Genomic DNA, 17,403 nt, shown 5'->3' with positions numbered 1-17,403 from the left:
TGATTTTCTAATTTTTTTTGTGGGTTTCCTGAGAGTTTTTTGCTCAACTTTTTATCGATGTTTTCACGAATTCCCCAAATTTCGAAAATTTCCAGAACTTCAGCACAATGTCAGCCTCGGTACCGGCGGATCTCCGAAACCTACGTGCCTGCCTACTCTGCTCACTGGTAAAATCGGTGGAAAGCTTCCAGAAAGAGGGCTGCGAGAATTGTGAAGACGTGCTTCACCTGAAAGGCGACGAGGAGAAGGTCTATGATTGTACCAGGTAGTAGGAGTGGAAAATTTTGAATTTTTATGTGGAAATTTGAATTTCCCGCGAGATTTTAGGCGGGAAATTGGGGGATTTTAAAAATTTGAAAAAAAAATTTTTTTTGAAAATTTTTTTTTTTTTAATTCGAATTTTCCCATTTTTCAGTGCAAACTACGATGGAATGATCGCGGCGATGAGCAACAACGAGTCGTGGGTGTGCAAATGGCAGAAAATGCAGCGAAAAGTGAAGGGAATGTACGCGATCAGTGTGTCTGGAGTACTGCCGAACAATATTGTCAGCGAGCTCAAGAGCCTCGGCGTCCGCTATAAGCCCAATCAGAGAGACTACTCGACGCAATTCAAGAAATAATTTAATTATTCACCCTTTTTTTCCACTAAAATTGGTCGATTTTGAAGATTTTTCAGACCCAAACCTAACTTATTTTCTGTGTTTTTTTTTAACTTTTTATATCCATTTTTGAATCATTTTTTTCTCGATCTTCCAATAAATCACACTTACGGGAGTTTTTTCCTTTTCCTTGGAATTTTGAATGCTCTCCTAATTTTTTTGGATGGGAAAGTACAACTATAGTAATCCTACGGTACTCTGGGACTGCGACTACAGTAACCACACAGTACCCCGGCAGTACATGTACAGTAACCCTACAGCACCACTACTGTAACCCTTCAAAAACTATAAAAAAGTGGCAAAAATGGCAATTTATGGCAAAAAATCACAATTTTGAAACTCCCATAAAATGGTTAGTTTTATAGTTAGAGGACTCAAAATTGATTTTCTGGCACTATAACATTGCCCTTTTTAAGAATATAGTGGTTTTGTACAATTTCCGAAAAAATATTTTTTTGCCAAAAAAAAAAAGGACAGTCATTAGATGGCTTTAAAAAATTTGGGCAAAAATAAAAAGTTGTCTAATTTTGTTGAAAATGGGTAATTCATGTATGCAGCATTCAGAAAATCTAGGTTTAACCCATCAAAAATTTTTAAAAAGTGGCAAAATGGGCAATATTTTTTTTGGTCAGTGCATTTTTTTTGGTCAGTGCACATGTTTTTGAAACTTCTCTAAAATGGTTGGTTTCATATTTAGAGGGTTCAAAGTTAACTCAAAAATACTAAAACCTTGCCCTTTTTTAATTTCCAGTAGTTTTGTACATTTTCCGAAAAAAAGTTTTTTTGCCCAAATAGAAAAAAAGTACAGTCATTAGATGGCTGAAAAAAATTTGGGCAAAAATAAAAAGTTGTCTAATTTTGTTGAAAATGGGTAATTCATGTATGCAGGATTCAGAAAATGTAAGTTTAACCCATTAAAAACTATTAAAAGGAGGCAAAATGGGCAATAATTTTTTTTGGTCAGTGCATTTTTTTTGGTCAGTGCACATGTTTTTTGGTCAGTGCTTTTTTTTTGGTCAGTGCACATGTTTTTGAAACTTCTCTAAAATGGTTGGTTTTATATTTAGAGGGCTCAAAGTTAACTCAAAAACACTAAAACATTGCCCTTTTTAATTTCCAGTAGTTTTGTACATTTTCCGAAAATAATTTTTTTTTGCCCAAATAAAAAAAGGACAGTCATATTAGATGGCTTAAAAAAATTTGGGCAAAAATAAAAAGTTGTCTAATTTTGTTGAAAATGGGTAATTCATGTATGCTGCATTCAGAAAATCTAGGTTTAACCCATCAAAAATTATTAAAAAGTGGCAAAAATGACAATTTTTTGCAAATTTTTTTTTGGTCAGTGCAATTTTTTTTTGGGCAGTGCACTTTTTTTTTTGGTCAGTGCACATGTTTTTTTGGTCAGTGCACATGTGCGCAGCCACTTTTCAGAATATAGAGGTCTTTTGTAATTTCAGTTTAGAACCTCAAAATGTCTATAAAAATTTTAATATTTGTTAAGATCTTCTAATTTTCGTGGTGAAACTTTAAGTCAAAAGCCATAGCCTAAGCATGAAAATTGAAATCAGCTCTATATTTTTGGTGCAGAAGCTCAAAAAGTAGCTCAAAAGCTGTAAAAGTATGATGGTTGGTCAATTCTCGGCGTAGAAATCTTTAATGATCATTGGAGAATTTTGAATTTCGGAGAACCGCCAGAAAAAGTACAAGAAGTCCAGACGTTTTTCCGTAGATTCCGTGCGTTTTGGCTCAAAGAGCTCTTGTCAACAGGAGTCATAGAACCCCATCACAGTTGTCCCCAAAAACATGTGCGTCTTCAAAATGCAACTCTCCTGCTCCCTCATCGCTTCAGACACAACTTATCCTCCCGGCCCAGCACTCTATTCTATGCCGTAGCGTGAACAAAATCACGCTACGTGCAAATTGTCAAAACCGGGCGGCTGGGGAGGACCGGGGGGCGGGGCGACCTTCTCGAAGAAGACGACGAGAAACAGATAGAAAGATAGAAAAGGAAAGCGCCGGGCACCACTTCTTCTGCATTTCTATGTGTTTGTGTGCTCGTTTTCTCTAAGACCTCCTACTTCTCGTGTGATGTGTTGTTTGGAAAAAAGGACTTTGCTCGGTTTTTGGCCAAAAGGAGCCGCTCTGCATTTTTCCCATTTTTATTTGTTGCTACTCTTCATGAAATGTTTCAAACTTTTAGGCCCCCCCCCCCCTCTACACATCTAAATTCTGCCGAAATACTTGAAAATATGGCTTAAGGCTGCAAACTTACACCCTAAACCTAAAAAATATAGCCCTAAACCTTGAAATTCAGCCCAGAAACTTACCATTTCACACTGAATCTTGAAAATTTTTTAAAGAGTTTTTGCTTTTCCGTTTGGACCTAGACCGACCTTAAATCTAGGTTTAGGGTTTAGAACTCTATTTTTTATTGAGAATCTGCCAATTTCAAACACTGAACCTTGAGTTTCCAGCCAAAATATTGGACAAAACCTCGCAATTTTGTTTAGAACCAAAAACATTTGGTTAGAACTCAAAATTTTGGAGTAGAATTTGAAAAACTACAGGATTTTTACACAAAGTTAAGCTCACTTTCGAAAAAAACTTACGTTTTTGAGAAATAAAAAGCCTAAATCTAAGCCTAGACCTAAGCCTGAGCATGAACCTAAGCCTAAGCCTAATCTTGAGTCTGTGCCTATGCGTAGGCCTAAACATGAGCCTAAGTCTTAGCCTAAGCCTAAACCACAGAGTTTCTGGCCTAAATTTCCTGCACAACTTGAGCTGTCTGTTGACATTTCCCGATGACCACAATGTTTCTTGTAGCAGCTGTGACTTTTCCGCTCCTCCGACCAAGTTTCTTCTTAATTTTTCCTCAACTTTTTCTGCTCATTTTGCAGCTAGAAAAAATTTTAACAACCTATTCCAGAACCATGGCAAACGAGTGTCGTTCTCTGCGTAACATGGAGACCGATGGTTTCCAGGTGGTCACCGAAGTGGTCACCCACAAGCTGAACCACATCCCAATTTTCAAGGGAGACTTCGCTTCGTTGTCGCCAAAAGTTCAGAGATTCGTTGCCGAGAAGGCCGAGCTTATGAATCCGGCCGGAATCTACATTTGCGATGGATCACAGAAGGAATACGACGATATTGTTGATAAGCTCGTCGAGCGTGGTGTCCTTACTCCGTTGAAGGCCTACGAAAACAAGTGAGTGGGAAAATCTTAGAGAACCCAGGACCCCTGACCCCAGGACCGCAGGACTCCGGACCCCGGACCACGGACCCGGACTAGAATTCTGTACCCGATCCAAAAATTGGGGGCTGAACCTCGAATTTTGAACCAGAACCTTGGGTGGTCACTTTTGCACTTTTTCTTGAACTTTTGAACTAATCACTTTAATTCCATCAGATGATTTGCCACATCTCATCACTTTTTCTATCTCTTGTTTACCTCTCCACCGGGCGATCATATCACCTATCCCTCACGTAGCCAGCGGCCGCCGATCTCTGAGAATTATCAGTGATTGGCAGTAGGAGAAAGTGTCTTCTGCTGGCTGCTGGCTGCTGCAGCAACATGAGAAAAATAAACAAGTGTTTGTCGATTTGAACTATGATTTTCCTGATGATCAACATAAGAAAAACATGGGTTTCTATGATCGTGACGGACATTGTACCATAAATAGGAATTTGAAAATTTCGGGGGTTTTTAGTTAAAGGAGTACTGTAGGATTACTGTAGTTTAGACCCAAAAACTCGATAAAATTTCCAGCTACCTCTGCCGTACCGACCCACGTGATGTGGCCCGCGTCGAGTCCAAAACCTGGATGGTCACCAAGGACAAGTACGACTCAGTCTGCCATACCCCAGACGGTGTCCGCCCAATCATGGGACAATGGATGAGCGAGGAGCAGTTCGGTGTGGAGCTCGACTCCCGCTTCCCAGGATGCATGGCTGGACGTCCAATGTACGTTGTACCATACTCGATGGGTCCGATCGGAGGACCATTGTCCAAGAATGGTATCGAGTTGACCGATTCACCATATGTCGTGCTTTGCATGCGTACCATGACCAGAATGGGAACCAAGGTTTTGGAGGCGCTCGGGGATAATGATTTTGTTAGATGTATTCATTCAGTGGGACTTCCACGTCCAGTTAAGCGTAAGTTTGTAGGGTTTTCGGAGCCCATATGTGTGATTTTTTTCAGAAAAGGTGATCAACCACTGGCCCTGCAACCCAGAGAAAGTAATGATCGCCCATCGTCCAAAGGAGCGCGAGATCTGGTCATTCGGCTCGGGCTACGGAGGTAACTCGATTCTCGGAAAGAAGTGCTTCGCTCTCCGTATTGCCTGCAACATTGGAAGAGACGAGGGATGGCTCGCCGAGCACATGTTGGTTAGTGATTCGAAATCCCAAAATTTTAGGGGGAAAGTTTAGATTTTGAAGTAGAACTTCAAACTTTAAGCTTAAACTACTGAAGTTGATCCAAAAGTGCAAAATTTAGACGTAGAACTTTTGGATTTTGTTGAGAAATGCGAAATTTGGACTAAATTTTCAAATTTTGACATATGTACAAACCTATGAAATTAGATTCCAAATCCCAAATTTCAAGGAAAAACCTCAGTAGACCTTCAAATTTCGACCATAAAACTCTGAATATGGTCTAGAAATGCGGATTCCAGTTCACAAACTTCAAATTTGGAAGCCTCGAAATCTGGCCCATTTTATTACTCAAATTTTTAAAAATTGGGCTCAGAAATCCATTAAATTTCAAATCTAGAAATGATAAAACCACTGAGCTTGACCTGAGAATAAGAAATTTGGATCAGAAACTTAAATCTGAAGCAGAAAAAAAATAAGATTTTGGCCCAAAACTTCAAGTTTCAGTTCAAAAATTAACATATCTTATCTGTAAACGCAATTTTTGGTTCACTACAATTTTTTTCCACAATAATTTATTTCCAGATCATGGGAGTAACCAACCCAGAAGGCGAGGAGAAGTTCATCGCCGCCGCCTTCCCATCCGCCTGCGGAAAGACCAACCTCGCCATGCTCACCCCAACGGTTCCCGGCTGGAAGGTCCGAGTCGTCGGAGACGACATCGCCTGGATGAAGTTCGGAGCCGACGGTCGCCTCTACGCAATCAATCCCGAAGCCGGATTCTTCGGTGTCGCCCCGGGAACCTCTCATAAGACAAACGCCATGGCCATGGAGTCGTGCCGCGCTAACACAATTTTCACAAACGTCGCCGAGACCGCCGACGGAGAATACTTCTGGGAAGGTCTGGAGAAGGAGTTGAAGGAGGCCAAGGGATATACTGATGAGCAGTTGAAGCACTTGGAAATCACTAACTGGTTGGGAGAGAGATGGCATATCGGGGATGAGGGAAAGGCTGCTCACCCGAACTCGAGATTCACGGCTCCAGCTAAGCAATGCCCGAATATTCATCCAGATTGGGAGGCCCCACAAGGAGTACCAATCGACGCTATCGTCTTCGGAGGCCGCCGTCCAGAGGGTGTCCCACTCGTCTTCGAGTCCTTCTCCTGGGAGCACGGAATCCTTGTCGGAGCCCTCGTCAAATCCGAGACCACCGCCGCCGCCGAGTTCACTGGCAAGAATGTGATGCACGATCCAATGGCAATGAGACCATTCATGGGATACAACTACGGTAAGTACTTGGAGCACTGGATCAAGCTCGGCAAGGCTCCACACAAGGCGCCAAAGATCTTCCACGTCAACTGGTTCCGTGAGACTAAGGATCACAAGTTCTTGTGGCCAGGATTCGGAGATAACATCCGTGTTCTTGATTGGATCTTGAGAAGAGTCGCTGGTGGAGAGGAGGAGATCGCTGTAAGTTTTTTTTTTCCCCCGTTTTCCGATTTGAAAATTAAATTTTAAGCAAAACTGGAGGCTTTTACTTGAAAATTACTAGAAAATTCAGTTTTTTCCACTTCAAAACCTTCCAAAACCATCAAAAATATCCAGATCGAGACCGCGATCGGATACGTTCCAAAGCGTGGAACCATCAACCTGGACGGCCTCCCACGCATCGACTGGAACGATTTGATGAGCATTCCAAAGGACTACTGGGTTGAAGATGTTGACGAGAGCAGACACTTCCTCGACACCCAAGTCGGATCCGATCTCCCACAACCGATCAGAGATGAGCTCGACAAGCTTGAGAAGAGAGTTCACGCACTTTGAATAATTTAAGACTGATTTTTTGTTTTGCATGAATTTGTACAATTTACATCGATAATTTGAGTAGAGAACCGCTAAATTCGCTAAATAAATGTATTTTCGCTAACTCTTATGTTGCTGGGAACTCTTTTTAGGGAGCACATAACTGAGCTAACTTAAGATTTCACAGAAATCTCTCAACTACAAAAATATAGAAAAACTCATATAAAACAAGATTCTCGTTCGAAAAATCAGATCAAACTAAGACTATATGAGGGTTTTTGCTCATGGTGCATCAAGAAAGCTCAAAACATCAAAAATTTTCCTTTTGAAACAAAATTTCCCGCCTATTGTTCAAATTTTCTTACATATTGACATAATGTGCACAAAATTCAATAGGGGTAATCAAATAAATAGCGAGAAATTGTTTAACTACGTTGGCTAGACCCATGGAGCAATGTTTGAGAAAACAAATTGTTGGAGAATATTGGGTATTTTGAGTGGAGATATTTAGGAAAAGGAATAATTCTATTTGAACTTTGAGGACTCTTCGTAAAAACTTCTTTTTTAATTAGAAAATATTTCTAATTGAAAATTTTCACTCAAACACGTGGTGTCAGGTTGTCCCATCACGGTTTGATCTACAATACTTACTTACTTAGGATACTTAGTAGGTAAGTAATGAGGAAAATTTAGTCCAGAAAAGTGTGACAGCAGCACGTTTTTAACCATGTGCCAACGGTTAAAATTTCTGCGTCCCTATTTCGCGCATTTTTTGTAGATCACACCGTGATGGGACACTCTGACACCACGTGCTCAAACAAGTTTATCTCAACATTAGAAAAATGCGATCAAATTTGCATTTTGATGCGGAATGCAAGTGCACCCCAACGCACTGTACCTTCCCTCCTTGAATTAGTTTTTTTTTTCTTTTTTTTTGCTTTTGAAACAATAATTTATTATTTCTTGCATGAAACATTCAGAAGAAAAATATTCGAAGAATAACACTATTGATTCTCGAAAATTTTTCTAAACTCTGAGGAATGAGAGATATAGCTAAACCACCTAAAAGTGAGATCCACAGGCACATTGAGAGAAAGATAGAAAAGGGCGCACAGAAGATGAGACGGATTGTATTAAAGATTTTCATCGTTTACCGGTTTTGAGCGTTTTCAATTCTTATTATTTTCCATGATGTTCCTGACGCTTCTCAAAAACGTCGAACTTTTTAAGAATTTCCTAGAACTTCTGGAACTGTCCAGAAGTTGTTGATTCGAATTTCCAGCTCAAAAAATATTTTCTCCGCCAACATTTGTTTTATCTCAAAAAGTTTTATTAGGTCTCCAAATAAGTTCCGGGTCAAAAATCATAACTTTCTTCGCCTTCTATTGATTTGTTTGAAACTTTTCAAATTAGTTCGATACACTAAAATGATAATAGAAAACATAATTTTTTCGGAAAAATTTTTCAGTTTTTTGAGTATTTCTCGAGATCCAAATTTCAAACTGAAATGTGTTGTATTTTTTTGGACGGATTTTTTTCGAAACTTTTGTTATTTTTTCCAATGTATTCTGAACAAAGCAAAATCCACACACAGAGTTCAGTTTATAGCTGCAAAGAAGCGAGATCAGAAAAATGCCTAAAAAGGTTGGCTCCGTTAGGGCACTTCGAGTTTTCAAAAATTTTGTGATCATTTTAAAATGAAAGATCATGGTTGATAACATAAATTCCCACAAATTCAAAAAATCGATAAAAGGCAAAAAACGTTATGATTTTTGACCCGGAACTTATTTGGAGACCTAATAGTTTCCTGCCAACATTTATTTCTAAAAAATCGTAACTTTACAGGTATCTGGAAAACTTAAAAATGGTCGAGGATGTGATAAAGTTTCAAAGCGAGATCATTAAAGTTCAGGGTGGTTCTGGATTAGCACACGAGGTGAAAGGTTTGAAATGGTGAGGTTGTTTGTATTGCCCATTGTCCCAAAAAAAAAGTTATGGCGGTTTAAAATTTTCGAAAAAAAGATGACAATTACATAACAATAATTCCGCGAGCTATATTTTTTCTGATAAATTTTCGAGACGTCTCATTACAAAATTCGGTAGTTTTGTACCATTTCGAGTCTGTTACAGCAATGGCCCAAATTTCGCTACGTTACCTCCAAACATCGTTTGGCAGCGGCCATTCCACAACTCTACCAACATTTCAGGTGTTGGAGAAGCTCTTTCACACCAATGACATACGACGATTATGACGATGAAGACGGTTTTGATTACGAGACTAATGGTCAATTCATGTTAACTTGGAATTTTGATTGGAGCGAGCTGAAACTTGCCGAAGTGGACCGTATAACAGGTTCTATTGTTGTGAAACCTGTCGCAGGAAAGTCGAATATCTCTCTAATGCAGATTGAAGTTGATATGAACAATCCGAAGCAAAGCTTGGTGAAGAATTTTAATCATCCGTACAAAAACCTAGGCCTTGTTGCATTTGAATATGTATTCTGTCTTCATTACAACCCAAGAGTAATTTATAAAGAAATGTTTTTACCTTCCGATGAAACCGATGCAGTTCTGGTGGTTGACGGCAAGAAGATATATGTTTGTAAAGCGGCAAGTGAAACATAGATGCAGGTTTTGATACGTTCAATCACTGATTTTTAGTTTCTTTCCTTTCATTCGAGCTACTTCCGCAAGCTTTTCTCGTCAAACTTCAAAGAAGCTCAATTGACCGAAATTCCTATCAGGGACGTTTCTTACGAAGATTTCTGTCTTTTGTTAAGCACAATCTATCCTAATATGATTTTTCCGAATGGTAATTTTGATACTTGATTTTAATTTACTATAGGTACTCTTTTTTCAGATGAAACTGCCGATAAACTTCTGGAATTGGCTGATCGTTTTTTGATGCCAGCTGTAACCAACATGGTGGGATTTCATCTTTGTCACAGTGACAAATTAGAATGTGAGCAACTGATTTTCTTGGCGGACAAGTATTCAATTCCGAGGCTTCTTGAAAAAGTGATTTCTCGGCTGGATTCCATGGAAAAAGGAAAGCAATTGAGGGATTCTCCGGTATACTCGCAACTGTCTGACAACGTGAAGGCTAAAGTTCTTGACCATGTCTTGAAATTGATTGACTAAATTTTTATTCTGGTGTTTGTTAAAGATAATTTTGAAAATATTACTGGATTCTGAAAAAAAATTAGAACACAAAAAAATTGATCAAAATTTCAAAAACCTGTCACATATCGCAATCTCGTGTTTATTATTAAATTTTGAGCCATGTGGGGCTCCAAGGTGCATTCGGCAAACTGCCCACCAAATAAGGCTCGCAAGACCAAGTAAATCGATTCTTAGCTCATCAATGGCTCCTCTGACCTTACAGCCGTTTAGTCTGCGTCTCTCACTCTTCAGTACTCTCTTCATTGAAACAATTCAAGACGGAACTTCGCGCCAAGGTCGCGACAGAATTTATCAAAAACTACGACTTGCTGGGAGCAATCGAGAAAGCCGACCAGTTGATCAGTTCCAAAAAGGGAGTAATTCTGAATAAGAACACGGTGGACGAGGAAGGATATAAAGAGTACTTGGAACTGATGAAAGACAACTTTGTGAAATTACAACGCCTTATTATTTAGGCAACTAAATAAATATGAACTGGTTTTATAAATGTATCATTTAGTTTTTAGCTCACACGCCGACTAGCGGGCCCTGCGGGCCCGCCAGTTGTAGGGGGTGTAAGGCGAGTCCCCTTGCCGGGCGTAGGTTCTCGGCTTCGCCTCGAACCTGTTAGAGGGTTTGTGAAAATTTCAGTAGGTCAATGGGAGTCTTCTTAATTTTTGAATTCGGTTTGACCAAAAAGAGATGCACCCGATGAATCAGTTAAAGCTGAGTTTTGATTGATTGAAGTTTAAGGAGGCTTTATATTAGGGGAGACGTACACATATTTTGTATAAAATCGAGTATTTCTATTCGAATCCCGATTACTCACAAAAAACAAAAAAATGTATCACTTGGTAGAATTGAACCAACTACCAAAATTTCTGCAGTCATACGCACTAACCACTCGGCCATGCAGCACAGGTAAACCGCGTCAGGTTAGTGGCAACCTGCCAGCAGGCCGCTGGCTGCTGAATGGAGAACAACTGGCTGGTGAAATCGCGGCCCGCTGTCAAGTTGACACTAAGCCGCCGCGGGCCGGCAACAGGTCAACGTCAGGTTTGTGTCAGGTTCTTGTAGATTCTGTATTAGGCCCCCATATACCGGGAATACTGCTTTTTGTTATTAAATGTTAATAAAAAAAGAGAAAAATTGCCAAAAATTTTGTTTATTGAACATGAAAAATGAAAAAATAAATCTGAAAAAAGGGAAAAAAAACATAAATATTATTTAATATTTCGGATCGTCTCGATTCCCGATTCCTTGGATCCATCATTAGCAGCCACTTGGTCGAATTGTTGATTCTGTGATTCTGAGCAGCATCAGATGGGCTGTAACGTAGAAAATAAGCATCTATCGGCGACAGCTCGAGGAGTTTGACATCATTCCGCATCTTTCTGTAAAAATTAACGTTAAAGTTGAGAGAAATCGCTAGTTTTTTCCAAAGGAGCTAAAAAATCATGATTTTAAAACTCACTTTGTAAGGTTAATTCTCTTTGCAAAGCATGCTCCGAGCCAAGATGGTGTGGGCTTAGCGACGACAAATTCGAACTTTCCAATCAATTGCTCCATCAAAAGAAAGTCGGGCACTCGATTGGTGGGAAGATTTCCTCGTATTTTCTAAAATTTTTAAAATTTACATTACATTTAAATATTTAATTATGAACATACACTGTGATCATCATAGACGTAATTCCAACCAGTTGAAATCGCATTTTATCAATGATGAACATTGGAAGAGCAAGATCCACGAGGCTCACAGCGAGATGAAATGCTTCCTTTTGGAAATTGTACTCTCTCACGGCATCGCTGAACCAATCGATGTGAATTGTTCGCATCTCTTATTAACTTGTGTTTGCCTGTCAAAGCATTCGCGTGAGGCTCGATTCTTCTACTTTCTTTTGAATCTACTTCACAGCTTCTTCATTTTTTAGTTCCTTTTTACGTTGATTTTTATCAAAATGGAAGGATGAGGTGGTTTAGTGGACGCTTGTGGTCAATGTCGAAGAGGCGACGGATCTGTACGACTCTGAAAACATATTGTTATGAATAATTTCATTTTTGAGTTCAACTCTAACCTTATCTTCCATCTTTCGTTCTTCGCGAAGCAATGCTGTCGCCACCGCCGGTACTTCTCTCCTCCAGCCATTTCCGTGTTATCCCAATCGTTCGCGTCAACGTCGAAAATGCTGAAACACGAATAAATATACGAAAAATAATTATTTTTGCCGAAAAATCAAAGAATTGCTGAAGAAAACAAAGAAAAATCGAAGAAAAAGAAAAATAAATGGTGAAAAAATAATTTCGAAAATGAGGAGGATTTACGGTAAAGAGTGCGCGCTACCGTTATTTCGGAGTGTCGTTGCCATCTGAGTTTGGAGCTTCTTTTGAAATGCTTTCTCGCTTTTATTAGAAGTCGAAAAAAACAAAAAAAATCACGCTGAGTCGGGAATGTGATTTGTGCTTGAAAACTACAAAAATTTTTTTAAAAATTTAGTTCAGAAAAAATTTAACTAAAAATTTTCCACTGATATCAAAAATTTCATAAGGGTCCCCCCTTATGAAAATACTTTTGATAAAAATTTTTTTCCAAAAATCCTGAATACTTCTTGAATGTGTGGGAAATGTATATTTTAGTATTTTCCAAAGTTTTCATGGCTCAATCACACTCCTGGGCAAAAAATACAACACTCAATTTGGCTTGTTCATAGAAAGTCAATACTTCCAAAATGGTCTAGCACCGTTGGTAGCGGAAATATGAAAAACTTGTCAAGTGGAAAGTTGTTAGGAATAAAGTGTTTGGCAAATTAATCATTGTAACTTTTAGCCATCTCGGATATCTGAGCAGATAGGAGCACCTAATTACGAGTCAAATATCACTGATTTTGACTGATGATATCTCGGTACTCTGCAAAGAAAACGAGAAACTATCAAACGTAAAACATGGTCCATAACGAAATTAACAAGTTTGTAGTTAATAATTTTTTGATATCTTGCTTGCCCGATGAGGGTCATGGTACCAAAGAACTGGCATAGCATGTAGATTAATTAGAGTAATTGAGTAAGGAAAATCTCTATTCAACTACAAAAATTGTTTCAACACATAATTTTACGTTTTTCCACATATTATTTAATAAAAGTTTGAACAAATTTTCAAAAATAATTTAAACATGATTTCGAGTTTTGGAATCGCATCATAAGTATGAAATTTTAAAAACCGTGAAAGTCAATTTGTCTTTGTTTCTCACTAACCATATCTAGTGAGTTGATTTAAATAGGAAAATTGTTCGAAAAAAACAGTTTTATCCCTTCATTATTTTTGTGTCAGTCAAAAAACTTTGCCTGACAGTAACCTGTCAGTAGCCATTTGCCGGCTCTTAGCCTGCTCCGAACCTGACACTTGCCTGACGCGGTGCGGTAACCCACAAACTGTATTTCTGGAAATAGTATTTTCAGAAAGTTTTTACTTCTCGAAATTTTCTTGAAAACTTATAAAATTGCACTGAAAAAATGTCGTTTCTGCCGTTCAAATGCCCAGAACACGATTTCTGGTAAAAAATTATGGTAAGTTTTCAAGAATGGGCTCATAAAACTTGTTGTCTCCGGTGGCCTATAACTCTGCGGAAAAAAATCCAATAAAAAAATGAATCACTAACGAGTTAAAGATAATGATCTAATCAACAACTTCTCAGTTGAAAACTTTTTGTCAAAAAAATTGTTGGCCGAGTTAAGAGTGCTTGAAAAAAAGCGGGAGAAAGCTTAAATGTTCCTGAAATTCTCATGTCCAAACCTCGGCCAAAAATTTTTTTGACAAAAAGTTTTCAACTGAGAAGTTGTTGATTAGATCATTATCTGCAACTTGTTAGTGATTCATTTTTTTGTAGGATTTTTTTCCGCGGAGATATAGGCCACCGGAGACAACAAGTTTTATGGGCCCATTCTTGAAAACTTACCATAATTTTTCACCAGAAATTGTGATATGAGCATTTACATTGATGTAAAATAGTAAACCATTTGTGTTCTACAAGATTAAAACAGTTTTGGAAAAAATTGGAAAAAACTTTTTTTTTTGGAGTCAGAAAAACTTTGCCTGACAGTAACCTGCCAGTTACCATTTGCCGGCTCTTAACCTGCCATCAACCTGACACTCGCCTGACGCGGTTCATGATCCGGTGTGTTAACCCCGAAACTGTATTTCTGGGAATAATTTTTTCAGAAATTTACACGAATGAACATAAAACTCATTTTTATGAACTTTCACTCAGTTTCTGAAACTTCCATTTTCACTCATCTGACCCATCACCTGACACTTACTCGCCGTTCACCTGACGCGCTTTTCTCAAAATGTGAGCGAAAATTACTAAGCTGACACTAACCTGCTCTTAGCCTGACAGGGACTTTTAGCCTGATACTAAGCTGACACTAACCTGCTGGCGGCTTTTAACCTGCCATTCACCTGCCACTAACCTGTGGCGCTTTACCTGTGAGGAGACACCTCAAACTGGGATGTAGGGAAGGGAAATTTCTGGAGGGAGTCGTTTTTTGATTCCGCTTTCTTCAATAATTACATTTTGAGAAAAGGCGTTCGAAAACCGTTTATTACTGATATGTCAGCGGGAAAACGAATTTTTGAAAATTTTATTACAGGATTGTATTCATTATTGATTTCCCAAAAAGGAAACGTACAGTTGAGGGCTATATCTTGTACACAGACAAATGTATAGAAAAAAACAAGTTTTGGCCTGAAAATTAATAAAAATAATATCTCTTGGCAGAGTATTTCTAATGCGACGAAACTTCATCTTCCATTAAATAAAATCAAAAACTATGAATCAAAAATTCATTCCGCAAAACTTTAGTGGAAAAAATGTTCAGGAGACCCAGGAAACCACTCCCCCCAGTTCTAAATTTTTGAATAATTTTTTTCTTGAAAAATTTTCCCACTGAACTTTTTACAAATTTTATACGTCTCGATGCGTCTTGATGAGACCTACACTTTTTTTTTTTTTTTTTTTTTGGAAAACTAAGAAAAATTGAAAACTGACCGAGTTATGATTGAAAAAGTAGATTCGCGAAATAGGGGAAGTGTGCAAAATTTGGCACTTATTCGTCTTGCTCGGCCGACTCATAAAACTTTTTCCAATTCTGAGTTAAAAATCGTGTTCAGCGTACTTTTTTACGTGGGGTAAACAAAAAAAATATTAAAAAAGATGAAGTAGAACTTGAGATAAAGACGAAAAACTACTTTTTCGGAAAAAAAATTTTTTTTGGCAAAATGTCATTTTTTGGCCTTTTGTTTTATCACAACTTTTTTCCATTTGCACTTATGAACTCAAACTTTCTTTCAAAAAATCCACCTCTCTGAGTAGTATCTTGCACATAAATTTGGAACAAAACCGAGCAAAACCCGAATTTTAATTCAATTAAAACATGATTTTTTGGGGGTAAAAAGAACAACAAAATTTTTTTTCAAACTGGGGAAAGCCGCCCTGAGCTCAGTTTTGCTCCAAACTTTGTGCAGTTTTTTGCTCCACCGTGGGGCAAAATATTTCTAGTAAGCTGTCAAATATTATTAAATTCAGTCAAACGGCTCTGGAGTTATTAATGAAAACGTAGTGTGACATTTTTTCGCAAGACAAAAAAAACGCGAAAAAACGCGAAAAAGGGGCGGAGTCTGTACACTCGGCATTTATTAGAGGCTGCTTGGCAGAAAAAACAGTAAAAAATGGCAAAAAAGAACCACATTTTTGAGCTTTCCTCCATTTTTTGACCGCGAAGTAAGTTCGGAAAACTGCTTTTTCAGCTTTACTAGTTTTCAGCCAGTTTCTCCAGATTTAGGATGTAAAAACTTGAATTCTACGCATTGAAAAACCTATATCTCGCAAGAGGGATCGAACCCGGGACCTTCTGCTCCAAAGTCCAGCTTCTTACCGATTGCGCTATCCGGTTACTCGTGGCTGGAGCGTCGGTCGGCGGCACTGCTCCTGATGGCGCAGACGGTAAGAAGCTCGGCTGTGGTGTAGAAGGTCCCGGGTTCGGATCCTTTTGCACTCAGAAGTTTTTTCTAGATGAGGAATTCGAATTATCACGTTGTAAAATCTTGAAATAATCAGGAAATGAGTTTTGATAAAACAACAACTTAATTTCTTCGTTTTTTTTTAAATGCCCTCGAAGGTCAAAAAAAATTGCTTTTTGCTACTTTTTACTTCTTTTTTGGGTTTTTTTTGCTGAAAATTCTCAAGTGTGTACTTTTTTTTTTAGTTGGCTGTGGAATTTTGAAAACCACAAAAACAAGGTGCTCATGGGTAAAAGTAGGCCAAAAATCATTGAACCCAGGCAAAAAGTATTGCAAATTTTACTACCAAATTTGATTATTTTTTGCCTTTCCGAACATTTCTTCACTAGTTAGACTGAAATTATTGAAATGTTTACCTAGAAAAACTTATATCTCAAAGCAAGGTTCGAACCCGTGACCTTCTGCACCATATCCCATCATTTTACCAACTGCACTATGCCGCCACTCCCGCCGCGCTCAGGTGGCGCGGCGGCTCCTGATGGAGCAGTCGGTAAGAAGATGGTCTGTGGCGCAAAAGGTCAGGGGTTCGAATCTTTCTGCGAGAAATATGTTTTTATAGATTAGAAACTCGAATTTTTCAAAAAAAGAAAGTGTCAAACTGTATCACTAGATTTATTGATTGATCAAGTGGGGGAAAAACGGGCAAATTTCTTGGGAAATCATCATTTTTTGTGGAGAGAGGTTACCATTCTTGACACATTAGGGAGCGGGAAATTTGAAGAAGGGACAAAAAAAATTATGGGCGGCGGTGGTCACGAAACTAGCAGCAACGCGAGTGTTGGTCGGTACGGTCGAATGAAGATGGACGGGAATTGGGTACGTTTTCGCATGTAGGAGGGTCCCAGTTCGGACACTTTTCTGCCTTGCTTTTTGTCTTTTGTCGGTTCGGATTGGGATCTGAGAAACTTTTATTTAGATTTAACAAAATTTCAATAACTTTTTTGGTTAGACTAATAGAGCTTAAAATTTTACACATTTTGGTATGTAATAATATTTAAATACCTTTTCTCCTCGCGGAGATATGCGCTTTCAACGTTTGCTAGCTGAGAGAGGGGGAGACGCAGACAGCGCGCGCACTCTCGTCGCCTCGCACCCTCCATTCTCTCACACTCTCTTGCTGCCAAAATTTTGAACACGCATAACTCTGCGGAGAGTATAGCTATCAAAAAGTTTTCAACTAACAAAATGTGCAAAATTTTAAGCTCTACAATTTCATAATTGAAAATATTTTGTTATCTCAAAAACTGAGCGACTTACACAGATTGTGAGACGAGCAGCACGGCGAATAGTAGTAATATGATCCAGCGCCGCATAGGCGCCATTTGTGTTACC

General features: G+C 38.6%; 3 protein-coding genes, 1 non-coding gene and 1 pseudogene across 5 annotated transcripts; 3 read left to right on the top strand and 2 right to left on the bottom strand.

Moving 5' to 3' along the window:
• Window positions 1-93: 93 nt before the first annotated feature.
• spt-4 (Transcription elongation factor SPT4) lies at window positions 94-773 on the top strand. The gene is made up of 2 exons (NM_064734.6): window positions 94-265; window positions 416-773. Exons 1-2 carry the CDS (start codon window positions 108-110, stop codon window positions 618-620), a joined length of 363 nt encoding a protein of 120 aa, NP_497135.1. The 5' UTR covers window positions 94-107; the 3' UTR covers window positions 621-773.
• Window positions 774-3,585: 2,812 nt separating this feature from the next.
• Window positions 3,586-6,958, top strand: pck-1 (Phosphoenolpyruvate carboxykinase [GTP]). The gene is made up of 5 exons (NM_064733.6): window positions 3,586-3,864; window positions 4,426-4,814; window positions 4,861-5,048; window positions 5,619-6,503; window positions 6,639-6,958. Exons 1-5 carry the CDS (start codon window positions 3,590-3,592, stop codon window positions 6,855-6,857), a joined length of 1,956 nt encoding a protein of 651 aa, NP_497134.1. The 5' UTR covers window positions 3,586-3,589; the 3' UTR covers window positions 6,858-6,958.
• Window positions 6,959-8,700: 1,742 nt separating this feature from the next.
• btb-5 (BTB domain-containing protein) lies at window positions 8,701-9,977 on the top strand (the record flags this gene model as incomplete). Its single annotated transcript, NM_001330882.3, has 4 exons — window positions 8,701-8,789; window positions 9,044-9,446; window positions 9,498-9,648; window positions 9,697-9,977. 4 exons carry the CDS (start codon window positions 8,701-8,703, stop codon window positions 9,975-9,977), a joined length of 924 nt encoding a protein of 307 aa, NP_001317757.1.
• Window positions 9,978-11,161: 1,184 nt separating this feature from the next.
• Window positions 11,162-12,144, bottom strand: W05G11.2 (annotated as a pseudogene). The gene is made up of 4 exons: window positions 12,074-12,144; window positions 11,667-12,024; window positions 11,473-11,615; window positions 11,162-11,392 (listed from the first exon to the last, which is right to left on the bottom strand). Coding segments are annotated over exons 1-4 (803 nt in total).
• Window positions 12,145-16,667: 4,523 nt separating this feature from the next.
• Window positions 16,668-17,403, bottom strand: W05G11.8. The gene is made up of 2 exons (NR_147816.1): window positions 17,329-17,403; window positions 16,668-16,968 (listed from the first exon to the last, which is right to left on the bottom strand). It is a non-coding gene; the product is annotated as an Unclassified non-coding RNA W05G11.8 (non-coding RNA).

The sequence above is a fragment of the Caenorhabditis elegans genome, chromosome III (assembly GCF_000002985.6).
Source record: "Caenorhabditis elegans chromosome III".
NCBI lineage: Eukaryota > Metazoa > Nematoda > Chromadorea > Rhabditida > Rhabditidae > Caenorhabditis > Caenorhabditis elegans.
Note: the sequence above shows the minus strand (reverse complement) of the source record. Positions and strands in the feature narration are given on the sequence as shown.